Here is a 19797-nt window from a genome sequence, read left to right as displayed (position 1 = left end):
TCACGGTGTTGTTGTAGTGGTAGTTTTATTGGTACAATAACGTTGAGGCAGACACAGTAAACTGTTTGTTATATCACCTTATTTTCAACAGCTGAACAGTGGCCCACAACAAAGGGTGAACTGTCCCAGAATTAAATGGAATTTCAATGTATTTTATTTGAAATGAACATGTAATTACGTTTACCTACAAACACGTAGCAGTAGATACGCTATAAATAAGGGGTAGCAATTCAAGTTTGTACAAAGAAAAAATAAATAATTATGCCATGAGTCATTTTAAGCAGTGTGCAATCAGTTCAGTTACAGCATTACTTAAAGTTACTTACAGTATAATTGTTTCTTCTTCTGTATAAAAATAATAATTATTACTCTTTTACTCAAGTGTATCTATTAGTAGATGTTTGTAAGTAAGTTTAATTACATTGTAATGCTGCAGAATTACACCCTTAGTCACAGGCCGTATTCATACATGCCAACCCTCCCGATTTTTCCGGGAGAATCCCGAATTTCAGTGCCCCTCCCGAAAATCTCCCGGAGCCACCATTCTCCCGAATTTCTCCCGATTTTCCACCCGGACACCAAAATTGAAAAACCATATCGCAGAATTCATAGTGCGGCCCAGCCAATTCCAGTTTCCAACAATGACGGCAGCTACTCAGTTTTAATATTACTCTTATTTCTCTTTCTGGGTCGCAAAAAAACTTTTAACATATTTTCAGGCGAGAACGTAGCTGTGTAAACTTCAAATATCTGAGCCGGCGAGAACAGCGAACTCCCAGCACATCGTTTTCAAACCCCCACGGTCTTTCGCTACTCGGGTTAAACATGATATATAAGTCACTTTGATAACTTAAAAATGTAATTGTTTGGCTTATTCAGTGTTTTATTTGTTCGTGAGTAAATCGGTTTGGCTGAGATTAAAGTTATTAGATTAGATTAGATTAGATTAAATGTAACTTTATTAATCCCTCGGGAGGGTTCCTCCGGGGTTTTCACACAGCTGAATAAACATCAAACAGAAAACTGATTAAACAGAAGTGTGAGATGATCAAGAATTTACGCCAGCGTCTGGTTATATTTTAGATAGCAAGGAGCAGACGGCAGAGTTTCACTCCACCGAGAGAGCTCGTGACATAATTCTGAAGGCTAGACCGTCCAATTTCACAGTCGCTCATTTCCGGCCTACCCAGCTTTCTTTAGACCATGAAGGCCGGGTCCTCAGGTGGAAGTAGCCTCTGAATTTGGACATCCTTGCTGTTTCCGGCCAGCCAATAATAACGGTGACATTTAACTTATTTTATCTGATAAATAAACACTGTAAAATGTACCCCCCCCCCAACAGCCCTTTTGAATGTCTCCCTAATTCTGAGGTCTCAAGGTTGGCAAGTATGGCCGTATTATAAAGTGCTACTGAAGTTCCCAATGATTTGGCTAGTGAGATTCCATCCCTGCGTAAATTAGAGTAAAATTCAAGCATAACAGCAAGTTGGATTCCATAGTACGTGCTTCAGAAACACTTAAAATAAGATAAAAACTTTTTAATTTGGTTAATGTTGGCTGATGTTGTCCCCTTCAAGATCCTCTCCTTGTGCAACTCTGGACTCTTTCCAGTGCTGTTACTCTAACAAATGTGTGAGTTTGTGATGCATGCTGAATTTCATGCACTGCATCCAAAAAGTGATTTTAAGCTCCACAGTTCAGGCCATTTGTTCTGAATATTCATATATAAAAAAACAATCATAAGTGCTTATGATGCTCGCCACATGTGCCACCTCTTGGCTTGGTCACTGCGAGATCTTCCACTAAAGACTGCTGTTGTAGCCGGAGACCCGGCTCACCTCTGATCCCTGATATGAAGGTTTGGTCAGTTTGACTCTGAAGTTTTCTGCACAAATGCACAAGCAGTCAGAGGGATAAGCGGTTTACCAGTGGAGAAGGAGACAACCTTACAGAGAAAAGCAGCTTAATTCAGATCAGATCAGATTTGGGGGAACTTTGTGAAACTTGTGTAAAGTATAAACTTGTATCATAATCACTACCATGTCGTCTTGTTGACAAAAGAGAGAAAGAATCACCTCTCTGCACTGCCGACCTGCTGTCAAACTCAGGAAGGCAAAGAGAAAACAAAGAAATGAGCAAATGTGCACATGTGGACTACAGATATGTCCAAAATAGTTTTATACAAAAACTGAATAAGAAGACAAAGTACCGAAATAGTGTTGAAGGTATGTATTTTCTTGCACAAAAACTGTACATTGCAAACACTACTATGCATTTCATTTCAAAGCAGATTTTGCATGTACATGTTATTGCATCAAATTGTTCTTTCAGTTCTTTCCTGACTTTGAAGCTGCGTGTTTATATCCATATGTCAAGATGAATGGAAGCAAAAGAAATCAGCTGGAAGGTCTCTCATGATGCTGTTTTGATGTTCTGTTGTTTTGATCAGGCGTACACCAAGTGGGGCTATACTTGCAATCCACATACCAGTTCTTGAGGAATGCCACTAGTTCAGCCTGCAAGCTCAGTGGTGCAGACAGAAAAAAGAAATAAATAAAATAAAAAAAATCGATGCAGCAACTCTCCAAATATCTGCTTTTATTTATACAAAACAGCCACATTTACTTTCCACGGTACCACACAGACTCCACAGCTAGCTTCATGCTGAAGGTGAAGTGAACAGAACACATTCTGTCACACACAATGTTTTTTTCCTCCTTTGGTCTCAGAGGATATCCTGCCACAGCTTCATGATAAATGGTTGTTTATGGTTTTATCTCACTGTAGAGAAATAACTTGGAAGAAGAAGAAGCGAGGAAAAAAAAGATATTTTTCCCAGACCATCGAACTCCATCTGGTACCAGCCATGGCAGTCTGTTACATGATGAGATTAATATGTACGGTTGAGAAAACGCCCAGAGGAATAAAAAAATGTGTTTCTACATTCAAGATATACTAAATAATTACCTATTAAGTGCTTAGACTTAAAGAGATAATTGTGTGTGTCTGTAAATCCTCACAATCAATAATCAAGGAGTAACCCTCTGACGGTTACATGTTTCTAAAGCACAAAACTGGCTCACTTATTCTTTCTATGACATAATTTACAAAACAACTAGTTTCAACTTTGGTCATTTTTATCAGCTCTCATCTTACTAGTGTCCATCTGCTGGTTCCTCTTTCAGCTGCAGGCTGAACAACAATAAAACAGCAGACCACGCTGTGCTTTCCCTCAGGTTCAAAGATGTCCTCGCTGTCCTCCCCCCTCTTCTCCTGAGAGTCGAGCAGATCGAGGACCTTTCATCTTGTTCAAAGTAGTTACAGGAATGCTATATCAGAGGAGTGCTCAGAAGTGTAAAGCCTTATAATCAACTGGCAGGGCCGGGGCCAACATGGTACTCTGTACAGTATATTGCACTGTGTAATTTGCTGTGTAGTCATCTAGCGCAGCTGTCAGAAGAGCTCAACTTAAATGCTGTCTTTTTTAATCCTTCCCCCTCCTCGCACGCAGGTGTCTGACAGGTGTGACTACGTTTTTGTGAACGGCAAGGAGATGAAGGGCAAGGCGAAGATGATGGTGAACTTCACCCACGGATACCTAAGTGCTCAGCTGGAGCTCAACGTGTGGATCCCCCGTCTCCCCCTCCAGATTGAGGTGTCAGACACGGAGCTGAGCCAGATCAAAGGGTGGAGGGTGCCAATAATGGCCACCAATCAGAGGTACTGCAGCGCGTGCATCTGTTGCTAAAGGGGCTTTGCGACTGTGTGTTCTGCTCTCTTATTTTTTCAGGGAGACATTTGTTTTACTAATTGGATGGAATATAACGTGATCTTTATAATTAATGTTTAGTCATTTTCTCACTTTCGTGTCAGCTCATGCGCAGCCATTTCCAGGCGTAATTTACAGTTATCCAAGAAAGAACGCCAAGGTTACATCACAACCTTTAGTACAAGTTGTTAAGTTTAATAAAAATAAATTGGTAATTTGTTCACTTTTGCAGCCCCAGTTTCAAGAAAGTACAAGTTCAAGAATAGCCTTTCTCCTCGGTGATGTATTTGATTTCAGTAATGGCAAAGATAAGATAATGATGTGACATGTGACGAACACCACTCCACCTGTCTCTTCCTGACTTCAGTCCTACTGACAGGTCTTGGCTGATAACAAAATGGCTGACCTGTGCATTACAGCTTGTCATTACGACTGGCTCAGGGTGGCCTGCCATTGCGCCTTGTGCCTGTCAGTTGGAAAGAACATTATTAGAGCTGTCTGGAGGTCAGACTTCTCCCCTGGGGCCTCATCACTACACAGCACCTCTGCTAACGCTGCTGCGCAGTGTTACTCTGCAACTGTTGAAATCCATCAATTGATGGAGCAGTTATCAGCCACCTACCGTAATTACTTCAGGAAAAGCGTTGAAGTTGGACTTTAAGTCATCCCACGCACCAGTGTGGCTACTCTAATTATCCCTGCTCCCCTCTTATTTTGAGTGACAGCATTCAACTAATACTGTGGCTTGTCCAGGTTGTTGCTTTTCCAGCTGTGTGCTGCTATGCCTTTATCAGCGGAGACAGCCAAGCTGTGTTGTCACTGTTGACGCCAGCACCGGAGCTTTGTTTTTCCCCATCTTCGGCACGTCTTTGTTTATCGGGGGATAACAGGCGTGACCTTGCAAAGAAGCGCTATACCTGTTGATGAGAATAAGCTTTGGTCCACGGTCCGTAAGCACACGGAGGAGTAAGCCAGCGAGCAACAATAGCAAGCGGCACGCCATTCCTCTATTGGGGAAGCTGGCAAGTTGTGGCCACGCTGGGAGGAGAGAGACAGAAATATATAAAAAAAAATAAAGACACATTAGGCCTGTTAGTGGGAGAACTGCAAATGTACTCCTCACACAGTTTTGACTGACACTGCCTGTATGGCTCACCTCTTCCCTCCCTAAGCCCTGTCAAAGCACAGACAAGATAAGCCTTCGCAGACAGCAAACCTAAGTGTAGGCGTAGCACTCGAGCATCCACCATCCTTTACCGCTTCTCTCAGGATATGTATGTTGAGATTTTACTTGTTTAATCAAGTTGATCATTTAATATTCAAACTCAAAAAGAAAAAGCAGTCCTCAGTTATCCTATAGAGTGCATACCGAGTGTTTTCTTGCTGCTGTAAAACAAATAGCAGCATTCAAATTCGAAAAATATCCACCAGTGTTCTTTCATATAGAAACAACATCCCTGCTATAACGACCTTCATCGTGTCACTGTAGTAGAAAATAAAATGCCAACACAAACACAGCACATGATCCACGGGCACAACAAAAATAAGCATGACACACGCATTAATATGCAGCACCTCCTCTTAAGTCAGAGCTGGGCTTGAAAGCGAACGGAGCGGAAAGAAAAACTGCTTTGTGAAGCGGGTTGTTCTCAGCACTGAGTGTGATTTGTTTATTAGATTAACCTTAGATTAGATTTTGAGATGGTTGCACAAGTATTGGCATATAAGATTTATGCCGAGGCTAAAATGGTCAGACTTCACCATCAGCTTGTTTACTCCTGAATGTGTTACACCTAACTAATAATCACATTTATAAGTGTAACAATTACATGCCGGTTCAGTCTGCATGTCAGCGCGTGCTCTCGAACATCAGAGCTATTTGTCAAATCATTGGCTGTGAATTTCAAGCGTTTGCACTCAAAATGATTCAAACAATGCAATTATTGATGAGAAACTTTCAATTACTGCATTGGAAAAATAATATGGCGATGGTTACTGTGGGCCTGGACTTGAACAGGCAATAAAGGCAGGGATGAGCAGTCAGGCTTGTAGTATTTGAAGTTTCATTTCTACCTCTTTGTCTCTTTGAGCTGGTTTTCATCTTTGCTTTGTGTTGCTGATTTGTGATGGTGTGTGGAACAGTAGCCTAATGTTTGTATAGTCAACTGGCAATTATGTGACGGTGCATTTCAGGTCATTTCTGAAGTAATGCAAAAGTATTGTAAAGAGTAGTGTAACCTCACAATGTACAAGGGACCAGTTCAGCACGTCTCTAGACGCTGGATCACTCTGTGTGTGATCTCCAGCTCCACTTTTCTCTCACCCTGAACACCCTAAAGCTGTTCTCCACTTGAGGCAGCAACTGATACTCAAACCACGCAAGCAAACCACCTCTTTCAGGGACAGAACTGTGACCTCTGAGTTGTAAACTCATACCTGTCAGTTTACACTTGACTGAGCACTGAGACACCAATGTTTGGTGCTGCAGTAGGCATCCAAAACCTCTTTCATGGAGTTGTAAAATAGGGCCCATTCAGACTCGATGTTACAAAGCTCCATCGGAAAACTGTTAAAAGAAGATCTCCCAGACCGAGGTGTCTGCTGTGTGCCAGGTCTGCCCAGAATCCTCCCTGGCTGAGCTCCTCTGCTCACCCAGGAGTCTTAAGACTCATGCAAAGCTGATGATATGATTACGAAATCGATCCCCGATCCACTAATTGGAGTTAGCTGGTGCCAAGCGTAATTAAGCTCAAACGTGTTATTCATAATGCAAAAACAGTGATTAGCACAGACATTCAGTAGCAAAACACTACTCAGATTCAGATCATGCCCCTCTAGTTTTCAGTGCCATGTGCTAATGCCAGGCTAAACAGTGTTTCCAAAAAGCCTCTACAGCAACCTTAGTTTTAAGGTGGGGCGTGGTGTTCCTTTTTTTCTGTCTTTGTTTTTTTTAAGTCTAGCCCATCACTTGAAACTAGTTTATCTTATGATGTCTACCTCATCTGTCACTGAGCGAATGGCAGGGTGTATCCTGGACAGGTCACCAGTCTTTCAACAGTGTTGGAGACATTACTCAAATAAAAAAATGCCAAAACAACTGAATTATTTATATAGTACATTTTCAGCTGACAGTGACCCAAAGTGCTTTTCAGGCACTTATTATTTTGCAATCTTTGTCTCCAAGAACCCAAAAACAAAGCCTGGAATTCACATAAAAGACAAATATAACAACTAACTTCAAAATATAGTAAAAACACGTAGTAATGTATTACATGTTGTTACTTTTGAAGAAGGTACTGGAGAAAGTATTTCGTTTTAAAGTTCCTCGCATTACTTTTACATTACTCCATAACAAGGTCTGAAATCACTGTCACATCATTAGCAGTTAATAATACAGACCTGGAGCTAATGTCCCACACGCTGACATTTAATGAGGACACACAAGAAATCTTTGTTTTTGTGTTTGCACCCTGAAACTGTTTTATTGCTTTAGCGCTATATAAAATAAAAATAAATTAAATTGAAGTTTCGATATGAACTCAAACCTAACAACACAAAGAAATGTTGAAAATCAACCCAAAGAGACTTTAAAGAGCTCTGGGCCGGGTTCTGCATACGCTCACCCTGGGTTCTTCGCTAGCTTTGTGTAAACATGCTATCTGTGCAGATGCTCGCAAAGCGTCCATGTTCTGTGAGCAGTATAATGCAGTTGTTTCAGGACATACCTGACATGACAGTGAGATAACCATAACTTTAATGTGATTCTTCAAGTTAATAGAATAGAATAAACCTTTATTATCCCACGGATGAGACATTTTGGTGTTACAGAGCTCTTACAGCAAGGGAAAATAAAATATAAAAGGAAGACATAAGGTGGTCCTATAAACATAAGCAACTGAAGTTCATATATAGAGGTATATACAGGTAACAATGTACAGAATATGTATTGAAAATTTGTACGGAGATATGTATAAAATGCAGTAAACCTTTAGAATACTGTGTTAATTAAAAATGCAATGTGATTGTGTGTTACCTTGTAACTTTGTATTCCCAACACTTACATACACAGGGCACATTATGGAAAAAAAATGTATTTGAAAACCAAAATACAGTGAAATTGCAAATGTACTTTTCATAACTGTATGCTGTGACTTAGCTGGATCCCTAGTGATGATGCCACAAATTGTTTCCTTTCAGTGTTACAATATTGACTCCACAGTAATTTCTCCGGTAAAGGCGGTCATTCACTTGCGAATATGAAATCAGTCCCTCCAGCAAAGCTTTTAAGCCCTTAACTTCAAATCTCTCTCTACCCTTGGCTTTCCTCTGGAGAATGCAGCTGACATCTTTATTCCCACAGCTTCGCATGCAGTCCGATTTCTCAGGGGATTCAGACAGAAAGAGACAAGCAGAGCGGATAATCGCAAGAAAAAGAGTTTAAGAGATTAATTTCGTTTTTTTTCTCCCCTTTATCATGATTGCAACCTTTACTAGACTTTATGTGTGTGTGTGAGAGAGAAATAGCGACAAAGGAACAAATGAAGATGATTAGATGAAAAGGAAGGCACAAGTCTATACAGTAGGATATATGATTAGTAGTTGTGTTGACAAAGTGCTTTTTTTCCTTTGGAAGAATCCCAACTGTGCCTCAGTGTAAGCCTGAAGAGCTGTAACAGCATTTATTTCCCCAGAATAACCATTCAAACAATGCTCTGTCGACATTCAAGGCTGATTGTTTTCTTCAAAGGTGTTCGTTAATGCGAAAATGTAAAAAAAAATACAGTTATAAGTAAACTCTAATGATATTGCGGCTGTATTGTAACCATTTAAACCTAGTTTGTCACACTCAAAGCAATTTTCCTAGTGAGAGATAGTTGTGCCTCTGTTGGCTGATTTGTTACCGAAAGTAATAAAATTAGATTTGCTTGCAACAGAGCGATCTGGGAGGCTATTAAGTAAAGCCGTAAGGAGGTGTATGCACATTTACAATCCAGACCGGGTGCTCCAAAATAGTAAAGGAGAGACATTTAGAAAGAGAAATGATGGCCATTCGCTGGATTGATTCCCCTCTTACTGGTTTAATCAACAACATTGCATCATAGCTTGAGCTTTGTCGGGTGAACATCCCAGTGTGAGTTACACCCGTCTGCGTGTTTGTTGTTTACTCCAATTTAAAATGCTACTCAAAATACCACAAACCATACATCAGTACAAAATGAGTTTTTTAAATTCTGCCTTTTCTAGATTGTTGATACCGATAAACACAAAGAGCACAGCAGCGTTTTGTTTTTTAACATCGTATAACTTTGATTTACTGTACTGTGTAATGTTTTAATCAAGATAACACACAATGAGCATGCATAACAACTGTAGCATGCATATGCATAGCTCATATAATGTTAAGCACCAGATACAAAGGTAACCAATTAGCAACACATGTTGCTAAATGCACTTGTCAGTGCATTTTGGATGTAGGCAAAGTTCTGCAAGAAATCCCGTCTCAGCCTCAATTGTACCAAATTTCATGGCAGCTTATCCAATTTTTTTTTCTTTTAGTTTGTAAAGCAGCCAACACTGCTGTCTCTAAAGGCATGCCACTCTCACTGCTAAGAAAAGAAATTCTTTCCACTTTGCACATCAGACTGTTTTATTTTTTATTTTCTTTCTTTCTTTTTAAACAGGTCCACACGGGACAGCGAGGATGAAGACGACGAAGACAGGCGAGGGCGAAGCTGCACTCTGCAGTACCAGCACGCCATGGTCAAAGTCCTGACTCATTTTATAGCCGAGTCAGCTGATCCTCGAGGCCAGACCAGCTACATGCTGGGCAGCGATTGGCAGGTGGACATTACGGAGCTTGTTTGGGACTTCCTCAAAGTAGAGAATGCACAGGTTGCACAGCTGCTGGACAAGAAGATACTCGTGGGCCTTGACACAGGCATGACCACTATTCAGGTATAGGAAGAATCTGTATCTGTATCAGTATTTGTTACAACAACAGATTACAGGTGTTGTCTAAAATTACATTTGCTGCAACGAGACAAAATCTGAATGTTAGGCAGGCAGGGGGGGTTTATTAACACATAATAATCATAAAATTATTATCTTTAGTGCACATGCAACCAAAACACAATTTGTACACCGGCTGTTTTGATAAAGTTTAACTTCAAAGCACAGTTAAAATCTTAGTGGGTACGATTGTAACATGCTTGGTGCAATCCCTCGAAGCCTGGCACAGTGTTAACATGATAAATAGAAAGAAAAAAAAAACTGTTAAAAGTGGTGGTTCCTAAAAACTAATACTCAGTAGGCTTCTTTCAAATTACATTTTATAATTTTTAAAAATGCAATTTTACTGTAATGCTCCACTTTGGTCCGTTCTTCCCTGATTTAAACCACATGTTCTCTGACCAATGTTGCCTCTGATTTCAAATAGGTACTAGGCATTTATTCTTGCTCTTCCCTGAATACCTGCTTTGTTAACAGCAGTAAGAGATGCAGAAACAGCTCGAGTGAAATGCTGTCATTCAGTGTGCAATTATTCTGCCGTTGCTAGAATCTTTCAAAACTCCAGCTATGTTTGTGTTGGAAGATCAGTGCTTCCTTTTAATCCTCTTTACTCAAGTAATTGTGCAAATCTCAAAATCTGTTGTATAGATGCGCGCGCACACACACACACACACACACACACACACACACACACACACACACACACACAGTAGTGCAGAAGCTATTTGAGGTTGGCAAAGATTTGTTTTAATATGGAACAGTATAATATTGTGGTTGTTCTAATGAGTCAAAAAAATAAGACTGTAGTGATTTTATTAGTGATTTAACTACAACCAGTTGGGAAATACAGTTCTATGCCTCTGCAGTCATCACGGGCGGAGCAGTCATGCTAATTTGGAGCTTTTTATGATTTCTCTGAACTTTAAAAACAATCATTTGGTGCACAGCTTTGAATCAATTTAGGATTTTCTCTAAACCACACAGGGTCATAATTCTACGTACAGGTTCAAATATATACGTACACTCACTTAAATCTTCTATTAAGGTGCTGAAGGTGTCGAGGTCTGGAAGAAAGAAACCCCAAACTGTCACCCTCAGATGAGAGAAAGATGAGAAACATTATGCTAATGTTTTGCTCCTGGTACTGGTACATTGCACAAAGTGGATGGAGTAATGAAGAAGTATTTCTGCCTCTAAATTCTTCAACTTTAGGTCAGTTCAACAGCTAGTTGGACACAACTGGGAGTACCAGCAGGACAATGATCCCAAACAACCATGGAAACTAGTTTTGGAATGAATGAAGCAGGCGAAAACTAAGTTTCTAGAAAGTCCTTCACAAACCCCAAAATTGTGGACTTTCCTTAAGAACTTTGTCCATGCCAGAAAACAAACGAATTTAAATGAACTCTACCAATTCTTCCAAGAAGAGTGATTAAAAATATCCAATTGGAAGCTTGTTGATGTCTACCAAAAGCATCTGGCTGAGGTGCAACTTGCTAAGATACATTTAATCATATATTAGTGTGACGTGTGAATATATTTGAGCCTGTACGTACACTTTATCCCTTTGTTGGTTAGACAAAATCCCAAATAGCTTCAAACTTGTGCATCCAATTTGGTTTTTTTTAAATCATTTAAGATATATTCAGTATAATCATTCAACCCTGGAAGAGGAACAGTACTAAGAAATCATTAAAAGCCCCAAATTACCATGACATTCATGCCTGTAATGAGCTTAAACTTCTGACCACAACTGTGTGAGTTTGGGTGTAGCATTCATCCATCCCATCAGCATACACGAAACATCTTAGGGAAACTTCTTTTTATAACTTTGTGGTCAACTCTGAAGTCTCTTTGCCTGGCCAGAACTCAAGACTTTATGCACTAATTAGGAAAAACATTGCAATAAATTTCAGAATAAATGTTAAATTGGTAACCTTTTATATTTAACAAGTTAATGGTGAAATTTGGTGCCATAACTCAGGAACAGATGAGCATTGGTGGTTCTTTGGTGGTTCTGTCAATCTGCCAGGCTAAAAATGTGCTTGAAGCATTCGTGTTTTAACATTTTTTGCTTCTCTGTAGCAACAGCCATGACTGCTGTCATGGTTACAGCTCTGTACTCTGTCAGAATCTTTAAACATAATTACATTTAGTATGTTGTACTACAAATCCTTGGATGTGAATGTGTTCACAGCCAGACAACAACATGGTTGTATTTCTAGGTATATCTAGGAATATCTTAAACTCTAATTAGAGTTTACCTAGCTTAACATTACATTATTCTCTCTAGAGAAAAACATGTCAGAATAACACGCTGTGGAAACATGTTGCTTATCCCGGGGACAGTAACAATTGTGAATGTTGCTGCTGCAGTTTGACTAGTACCTCCCTTTGACCAGAGCAGACAGGTGATTACTGGTGTGTCACAGCCTGTACTTCAGGCTCTCTGTAGTGAGTGGGTCCTCTCCCCTCAGCCCTATGCTTTGTCAGGCTCTTCACACTAACTGGATGAATATCAGCCTCCTAATGACATCTGTGAGAGTGGGATCTGTTTCCTGGCTCTGAGTACTCATCCGTCTGTTTCTGTGCAGAGATGTGTTCAATCCCCAAACACCCCAAACCTGAAAATACAAGCACCAACCGGAAAACACGACAAGTACGAGGGTCTGACAGCTGACTGCCTGTGCCATGCATCATGCTGATGAGAGATACACGGATGAGGATGAGCATGCGGAGGAAGTCTTCCTCTGCATGCTTCGTTCTTCTGTTTTGGGGTTAAAGTGTGCCTCTTTTTTAGATTACCAGTATTAGTCAAAGGGAATGGATTCATACCTACATGAGGTACGAGGGTTGGATGGCATCCAAGTTGAGTTGTTTTTTGATCCACCCAGCCTGAGTAGCGAGAGATAAAATAAAAAAAAGTGTGTTTTGTGTATCGTTTTGCATATTGCGGAGGAGCATGCAAGTCTTTTATGTTAGATGAAAACCCTTGGAAAGACATTTTCTCTGCTTCACCTATAACTCACAGTAATCCCTCCCTTCTTTTTCTCAAATCAGTGACATCTTCACAGCCAAATCCTCATTGATGTGTTGTTTTTGCATTTCACTTGCCAGAAATCACTTGTCAGTCAAACAATGTGACCAGTGTGGATTTTCCGTTAATGAAGTTTTTTTGCTGTTTTCTTTCCGCTCCATTCATTTCTGTTTGCTGTTGCTGCTGATTTCTCTTGGGAAAGACCTCCCAGGCCTCAGTGTTTGGAGCAGGAACAGGCTATACACTAGGTTGAGTCACTGCTGTGGAGTAGCGTCTGTAATTGTTCGTACCAAATGTGACAGGTTACTGTGTGACGGGCGTGTATTCGTGAGGAATACCGTCAAAGAAAAATGTAATTATTTGCCTTTTTTACTTTAACGTCTCCATGGTAATCTGTCATCTCTCTCCTCGTTTTTCTTCACTTTTTCAGGTGTTGTCTCCTTTATCAGACTCAATCCTGGCAGAGAAGACTATCACAGTGGTGGATGACAAAGTGACCATCACAGAGTTGGGGGTCCAGTTGGTGACAGGCCTTTCCATGAGCCTGCAGCTCAGTCCGGGAAGTAACCGGGCCATCCTGGCTACTACAACCACACAGGAAGTCCTGCAGAGCCCCAAACAGGTCAGGATGCTGTAAGAAATTAAAAGCAACAAAACTACATTAAATATGCTTAAGGGTTATTGGCTCACAAGTTTGAGAACATATTGTCTAATTGAATTAGCAAATTCATCTAAATTTATACACTCACCTGCCATTTTATTAGGTATATCTTGTTAATACTGCGCTGCACCTCCTTTTTGCCTCAGAACTGCACAATTTTTCATGGCATGGATTCAGTAAGGTGCTAGGAAACATTCCTCTGAGATTGTGGTCCATATTAACATGACAGCATCACACAGTCGCTGCAGATTTGTCAGTTGCACATCCTTGATCCAAATCTGCTGTTCCACCAAATCCCAAAAAAGCTCTCTTAGATTGAGATCTGGTGACTGTGAAGAGCATGAGAGTACAGTGAACTCACCGTCATGTTCAAGAACCAGTTTGGATTTATTTGAGTTTTGGTGTGTTATCCTGCGGGAAGCAGCCATCAGAGGATGGACACGTTGTGGTCATAAATGGACATGGTCAGCAGTAATACTCAAGTAGGCTGCTGTGTTTAAGTGATGCTCAGTTGGTACTTAGGAGCCCAAAATGTGCCCAGAAAATATCCCCCATTCCAATATAACACCAGCAGCCTGAATTGTTAACAAAAGGCATGATGGATTTATTCGCTCATATTGTTTATCCAAATTCTGACACTAACAGCAGAAATTGAGACTCATCAGTACAGGCAACATTTTTCCAGCCTTCTATTGCCCACTTTTGGCAAGCCAGAGTGAATTATGTGAAAAATGTTCAGATGGCTCTACAGGGAAAGGAGAAAATCTGAAAACCTGATTGTAAAACGTCGTAAAGATAGGAAAAGATAGTTTAGTTGACTGATGACCAAAGAAAACATCGCTTGAAATATATTCTGCTGCAATCAGGGGGAACATAAAGAGCCACATGCAACTCATCAGATCTGTAGTGGCCACTGTCCTAATATGACACAGTGGACATTGCAATACTTGCACAAAAAACAGACAAGTGCTTCAAAGATGGAGGTTGGGGTGGGGTTATCAACTGGAATTTGAGCTTTTGCGGCAGCTCAGACAATGTGAAATAGATTGCATAATGTCAACAGGTATGGAAAGAGTCCAGTTTAAAAATCATTGCTCCTTGGCACAAAATATTATATGCAGTTCTATATAATTACATTCATTTAAACTGTTTAAATACCCTACTATTCAACTTGGACATAATGTAGTTACTGGAAGTGATTCAGTTCTGACATTTATATCTTTGTTGCATACAGTGGAGGTGTTTTAATAAGATAATTGCTCAGTAAAAGCAACGGGTAATCCTTAATCAACTGTGATTTTCTATTAATCATGTTATCAGTTATCCATCAAAATCAAATATTTGATAGTTGAAGCTCCTCAAATCTAATTTTCTTTGTCATACGTAATATCTTATTATCGCCTTTCCATTTCCTTAAGCTGCAGAAAATTATAGTCAACACTTTCATGTGTTTTAATAGATAAAATGATTAATGGATAAAATGAGTGGATAATTAGCAGGTTAGCAGAAAAAGAAGATAATAATTTGGTGCAGACCCACATATAAGAGACTTCAATGTGATTTTGCTTAACAGCTCATTTCTCCTCAGAGCCTCCTTTACAAAAGTGAGCGCTGATTCTTTTCTACTAGAAGAAAATTATTCACAGACCATTTAGACAGATCTGATTAAGGCAGATAATTATGTTCATTTGTTTTACAATGGCAATTATTATCACCTAGAATATTAAATTACTCTTAATTAGATGAAATAATTTTTTTATATAAATATCAGCTGAAGCCAAAAGTGCTCAATCGCCAACTCAAATACTTTTAGGGTCTCTATAATGTTTTTTGTTTTTTTTTTTGCGTTACACTATCTCTAACTGTCTAAATGTGCAAAAGAAAAAGAAAATAAGTGTGAGATTATAAAAAGTCTACATGAGGAGTGCTGCTTTGAGGCAAGCTGGATGTCTTAGGACAGCGGTCTCCGGTTTATGTCCAACAATATTTTCACGGACTGGCCTTTAAGGTGTCGCGGATAAATGCAACAAAATAAAACCCGCACTGGTACCAAAAAACAGAAGATTTCTTTATAACACACGGGAAAAGACCCAGGGAAACCAAGTTAACGATAAAAACTATTAAAAAATAACAATAAAAACTGATAAAACCCCTGAAAACCATACATTTCACACCCGAGCGGCCCGGTGCCAAACGACTCGGTCTGTGGCCGCGAGAGTTGGGGACCGCTGTTTTAGGATAATCAGAAACTTCAGCAGAGTCTTATTGTCATGGCTTCCAAAGCTTGTGAGCCTGAGGGCTAGCAGTCCATTGGCATAGCTTCACTTAACATTTAAGCTGGTGGGCAAGCCCATAGCTTCAGCCTGGCAGCTTGATCCTTTAATGAATAGCAAAAACAATACAAAAATGGAAAAATGCTAAGCTAAAAAGCTTTTTTCATTTACTTCTATTTGTAGTTCCTCTTTTTTAATTAATTTTGTTCTATTATTTACTTTCCTGAATAGATGTACATTTTTTCTTCTATGTCTTGGCTGGTCTGTTCTTTTTACGGCACTCATATATTAACTCGAAGGCTTGAAAGCATGTAACGCAGCGCTTCTCTTTGGTTATCTAATGGAAACAGAAGTTTAATCTCAGAGCAAGCTCAAGCAACACCACAGTACTGTACAAAATTTTGACTTAAAATCCGAACTTTGCAATTCTGTCATGTTTGCTTTTCTTTATAATTTGCTGCAGCTACTCTCGCTGTGGCTTCTTTGATCAAGCTCTCCAGTGAGCTCTCCGAGCTGCCCCGCACTATTCCACTTCAACCTTTTTTCTGACTGAGGGCATGAAGGCTATTTATCAGCTCTATCTTCTTACATAGAGTGTGGGGATAAGCAGGCAGCACTGCGCTTGCAAGACCTCTGGTGTTACTAATATAAGGAGCATTGACAGACCACTGTGGGAATCTATATACTTGTGTGCCTTTGGGGGATTTGTCTCTTGGCGATATTAAAATGCAAATTGTGAAACTGCAGTAGTAGGCGGCTTCACGACACCCATGTATGGCGAAGCCTCAGTGGCATGAACAATATTTAAAGTAACTGTTTGATCTTTTCTGCCCCTTGGCTGAGAGAAAATAGCTGCTGAGGTAGCTTAACCACAACTTAGTGAGCTTGACTAAAGGAACACTGAATCCAAATAATCATTATGCGGCTCATTTTAACAATTCACTATACTCCCATAAGTTAAAGCCGGCAGAAACAAGCAAGGGGAGTTTCAGAGCTAACCTGTTGAAAATGATCCGTTTCCATGAAATTATGCTCTATGCAGTATTTTTACAGCATCATTTCAATCCTTTGTAATGTCTAACGATCCTGCCTCTCTCTCTCTACCTCTTTTGTAGGAGGCCTTGATTAGTGCCTGGCTACAGTTCAGTGACGGCTCTGTGGCTCCACTAGACCTCTACAATCCAGACTTTTTTGTCCTGACGGCCACTTCACTAGACGAGGAAGTCGTGACAGTGCAGCAGGACCCTTCCTGGAAATGGCCTGTCATTGTGACGGAGGCGGAGGGTCAAGGCCTGCTGGTCAGGGTGGAAATGACTGTTAGTGAAGTGTGCCAAAAGTTCAAGCGACGCAGCATTATAGCGGCGGGGAACTGCAACATCAGGGTGAAGTTTGGCCATAGTGACAGCTCAAGAGGAGGGAGCAGCGACTATGGTCCTGATGGAGATGATATGGAGAACAGGGGCAGGCTCTCCTCCCAGGACAGGACCGGCCTCGACACACACTACTATGGCAGTTCGATCTCTGAGATGGAGGATGGCGTGCTGAAGAGAGCCACCACAACGAGAAGCGCAATAATCCGCAGACCCAATGGGGATAAACTTTCAGTGGATGGTAGCCAGAGCATACCAATTGACTTTGCCGACTTCCCCGCACAAGTAGATCTGCCCCGTGGTCGCAATGTGGACGACGAACTCATTCAGACTGCCCGAGGACTCACAGACCTAGAAATCGGCATGTACGCCTTGCTCGGGGTCTTCTGCCTCGCCATCCTGGTCTTTCTTATTAACTGCATTTCCTATACGCTCAAATACCGTCACAAGGAGCTCTCCATCGAGGGCCAGGAGAACATGAACCATGCTCACGACTGGGTGTGGCTGGGGAACGAGGCCGAGCTGCTGGAGAGCCAAATCAGCCTTTCGCCTCAGCAGGAGGAACAGACCTCCATGATAGACTCAAGCAGCGGCCTCGAGGAGGGCAGCCACTTGCTGAACGGAGGCTCTGCCCAGAAGAGCGTGCCGAGCCAAGTGCATCGGGCGGCGGACACAGGCTGCATAGCCAAGGACAGCAAAGGAGACTCCCCCACCACCAAGAGAAAGCGAGTTAAGTTCACCACGTTCACCACTATCCCCTCGGACAATAGCTACCCCACTGTTAGCACACTGACTGGAAGCCACAGCCATGACATTAAGTGGGTGTGTCAAGACGTGCAGCTCGGAGACTCCAAGGAGTTGCGCAGTTACATGGAAAGATTAAATGACAGTGCTTTAAAAGAGGTGGCATAATGTACTGTGTGCACTTGTGACAAACTCACCCATATGCCTTCCAGCCAGCGGAGAGTGGGTCTCAACAGAAACCAGATCCACAGTTGGTGATCGAGGAGTAAATTTACTTCAGAATCAACCCAAACTGCCAAAGGGTCATTAAATTTTGCGAGAAATGTCATGATTCCACATGTGACTGATGATAAATCACTGACGAAAAAGATGAGGTGGTTCTTTTGTTTGTCAGATGGTTACCACTTAAACATCGTTTTATTATTACAGGATTTAGAATCGTGCAAGGATCCCAGGACTGATCTGCAGCAAAGCATATAGAGTTTAAAACGAACAGTGACGTGACTAGATAGATATTCCGAGTGTGTGTGTGTGCACATTAAATGGCTTTGGAAGTTCTGTATCAATTTTGGATTTCTTACATGAGAGTTCTGGAAAGGCCAAAGCAAGTCAAGACAAATCTGCATGTTGTTGGGGGGGAAAAGAAAAGAAAAACAAGAATGGCACAACTTTCCGGTTCATTCTCATCCTCCTTAGCAAGGCATAAGACCTGTTATGTATATACTGAACAACCTCCAAAGCATTGTACTGTTGCTCTGTATATTGTATTTTCATAACATTTAAGGAATACACAGTAATGTCAAGAGTGTGCATCAGCTTTTATTGACTGCAGCATTGTGAGGCACTGAGTCTTTAGATTTACTGAAGTAGGTGGTGGAGAAGGTGGAGCCAATTACACACTGATCTTTGTATCAAAGACTATTTATAAGATGTAATTTACCCACAAGCAACAACACAATCTAATCCCGTTTAATGCTGGCCAGTGAAGAAAGCATCAATACTCTCATCTTGTCCATTACAATCCTGTACCCTGTCACCTCAGTCAGTATAAGTGAAGGAGCTTTTAAACCAAATGGCTGACCATCATGATAATGTGACATTTCTCAATACCGCCCTCTCAGTTAAAAGTTTTTCAAGGTTTGAAGAAAATACCAATTAACGCCTCTGTCCCATAATTACAAGCAAGGTAGGAAATATTTCCTTTTTTTGGAAGTGGATCTTTTATTATTCAGATAATTGCACAAATAATAATCTTCTCCGAAAACTTCCTAAACAAGAGCAGTCGGCTGAAAAATTGCATTTTGCTCAGTGAACGTTATTATCATCACAGTGGTGTTGGGGAATTGTGTGTGCGTGAGTGTGTGTGTGTGTCGGTGTTATTATTTTCCATCAAGCAGAGAAATGTTCACATTATGTTAACTGTTGCCGCAGTATGAATCAGGTTGTTAATCAGTGGCATTGTCAATATTATTCGTTTCAGCAAATAGTGGCGCTACCTTGAGTAGAATTGGGGATGTCGTTTAGAATAGCTCACTTCTGTCAGCGTTCAGCACTAAATGGAGCCCCACCAGATACCTACACGGAAGTTTAGCAGCTTTTCCGGCTATTTGTCTGCCTATTTCCCTTGCCGTGTGTCAGCTGAGAAGGTTTATACCATTCTCATGCTTGCACATTAGCTTAAATATCACACTACAGAGGCCCCAGTCAGAGAAGACCCCCTAGCAACCTTTAGTTGCTAAGGGAAAATGTGTTTCCCCCAACTGGTCGGTCAGTCATTGCTGACTGTTGGACCGAAAACCTACTCACGATTGCTTTGGTCACTAGCAAATTGCCCCAATCAACTGTAGTTTGCACGTAAGACACCAGCTTGTCTGTAAAGACTTGCTAACTGCTAGCAGAGCGGTAGTAGACTTAGGTTGTGCCTCACTGCTGCA

At 40.9% G+C, this 19797-nt stretch overlaps 1 protein-coding gene across 1 annotated transcript in view; it reads left to right on the top strand.

The window, feature by feature from the left end:
- si:dkeyp-14d3.1 (transmembrane protein 132C) overlaps positions 1 to 18668 on the top strand; it is a 143760-nt gene extending 125092 nt beyond the window's left edge. Inside the window, exons 6-9 of the mRNA XM_005473090.4 lie at positions 3512 to 3720; positions 9451 to 9724; positions 13246 to 13437; positions 16865 to 18668. Of these exons, the coding sequence (XP_005473147.1) occupies positions 3512 to 3720; positions 9451 to 9724; positions 13246 to 13437; positions 16865 to 18031 (1842 nt within the window). The 3' untranslated portion in view covers positions 18032 to 18668. The remainder of the gene's footprint in view (positions 1 to 3511; positions 3721 to 9450; positions 9725 to 13245; positions 13438 to 16864) is intronic.
- The last annotated feature ends 1129 nt before the right edge of the window (positions 18669 to 19797 follow it).

Source organism: Oreochromis niloticus, linkage group LG12 (assembly GCF_001858045.2).
Source record: "Oreochromis niloticus isolate F11D_XX linkage group LG12, O_niloticus_UMD_NMBU, whole genome shotgun sequence".
Lineage (NCBI taxonomy): Eukaryota > Metazoa > Chordata > Actinopteri > Cichliformes > Cichlidae > Oreochromis > Oreochromis niloticus.
This window is presented reverse-complemented; position numbering and strand designations above follow the sequence as displayed.